Source organism: Sinocyclocheilus rhinocerous, unplaced genomic scaffold (assembly GCF_001515625.1).
Source record: "Sinocyclocheilus rhinocerous isolate Xijiao unplaced genomic scaffold, SAMN03320098_v1.1 C36512234, whole genome shotgun sequence".
Classification (NCBI taxonomy): domain Eukaryota; kingdom Metazoa; phylum Chordata; class Actinopteri; order Cypriniformes; family Cyprinidae; genus Sinocyclocheilus; species Sinocyclocheilus rhinocerous.
Genome location: NW_015782335.1, coordinates 1 through 1,227, shown reverse-complemented (window position 1 = coordinate 1,227; position 1,227 = coordinate 1). Strand labels below are relative to the sequence as shown.

At 44.8% G+C, this 1,227-nt stretch overlaps 1 protein-coding gene across 1 annotated transcript; it reads left to right on the top strand.

Annotated features, from left to right (window-relative positions):
- Positions 1-25: 25 nt before the first annotated feature.
- On the top strand, positions 26-1,222 carry LOC107736131 (neurogenic differentiation factor 6-A-like; the record flags this gene model as incomplete). The annotated part of the gene is made up of 2 exons (XM_016547624.1): positions 26-136; positions 670-1,222. A coding segment is annotated over exon 2 (543 nt), but the record flags the coding sequence as incomplete, so codon positions are not given.
- Positions 1,223-1,227: the final 5 nt, after the last annotated feature.

The following is a 1,227-nucleotide window of genomic DNA, read 5'->3' as shown; positions in this document are numbered from 1 at the left end:
TTCTCTTAGCGCGAGACAAGGAGAACAGTGGGGAGGTGAGAAAAAGGCACGAGCTGTTCACCTGCTAAAACACCACGCGGAAATAAGTTCGAAATAGGAAGTATGAAAACTGTCATTTGACACCATCATAATCCAGGTAAGCTGGATCATTCGAGGGTAAGAATCGACATCTGTGCTGCATGACTATGTCTGCCCATTTCACCAGATTTTAAAGACTTATGTTTTGTAAATGCACAAATTTGATGCAATTTCACACATAAAAACAAGTTTACAGATTCATTTCTGTTGCACTGTCAGTTGCAGCTGAGTTTTTGTGTATAAAAGTGCATTGATTTGATTAGAGGATCAATATAATCTGGAATTCTGTCAAATGTGAATTGGTATTTTTATGTTAATGCATCATTGTATACGATCAGAAAAAAGGTACAAAAGCTGTCACCATGGTGGTACCTTCTCAAAAAAGGTTCACCTTTGTACCATGTTTACCCCTAACTAGTGTATATTAGTACTTACCTAAATGGTACATTTTAGTCCTTTTTGAAAGTTTACCACCCTAGTGACAGCTTTTGTACCTTTTTTGAAAGAGTATTTATTGAGCACCATGTATAGGCTGTTTTTAAATCGTTGCTGATTGATTCAGAAGATCTATTATCTTCTCATCATCCCCAGTAAGAGCACAATGCTGACTCTTCCGTTTGAGGATCCTGTCATCATGGACACTCAATTCGGGGCTAACTTTCCACGGGACTGCGTGGGTGAAATGAAGGTCACTAAACAAGAGCCATTTAAAAAGGAGGAGACGCTCTCCCACACGATGGAGGATGAGAATTCAGAGAAGGATGAGGATGAACAGGAGGACGGACAGGACGCGAATGGTCTGCCTCGGAGGAGAGGGCCTCGGAAAAAGAAAATGACCAAAGCTAGGGTGGACCGGGTCAAGATGAGGCGCATGGAGGCCAACACCAGGGAGAGGAACCGAATGCACGGTCTGAACAACGCCCTGGACAGCCTGCGCAAGGTGGTGCCCTGCTACTCCAAAACCCAGAAACTGTCGAAAATCGAAACCCTGCGCATGGCCAAGAACTACATCTGGGCACTTTCCGAGATCCTGAGCACTGGGAAGAGGCCTGACCTCTTGACCTTCGTTCAGACCCTCTGCAAAGGGCTCTCGCAGCCCACCACCAACTTAGTGGCCGGATGCCTGCAGCTGAACGCCAGGAACTTCAT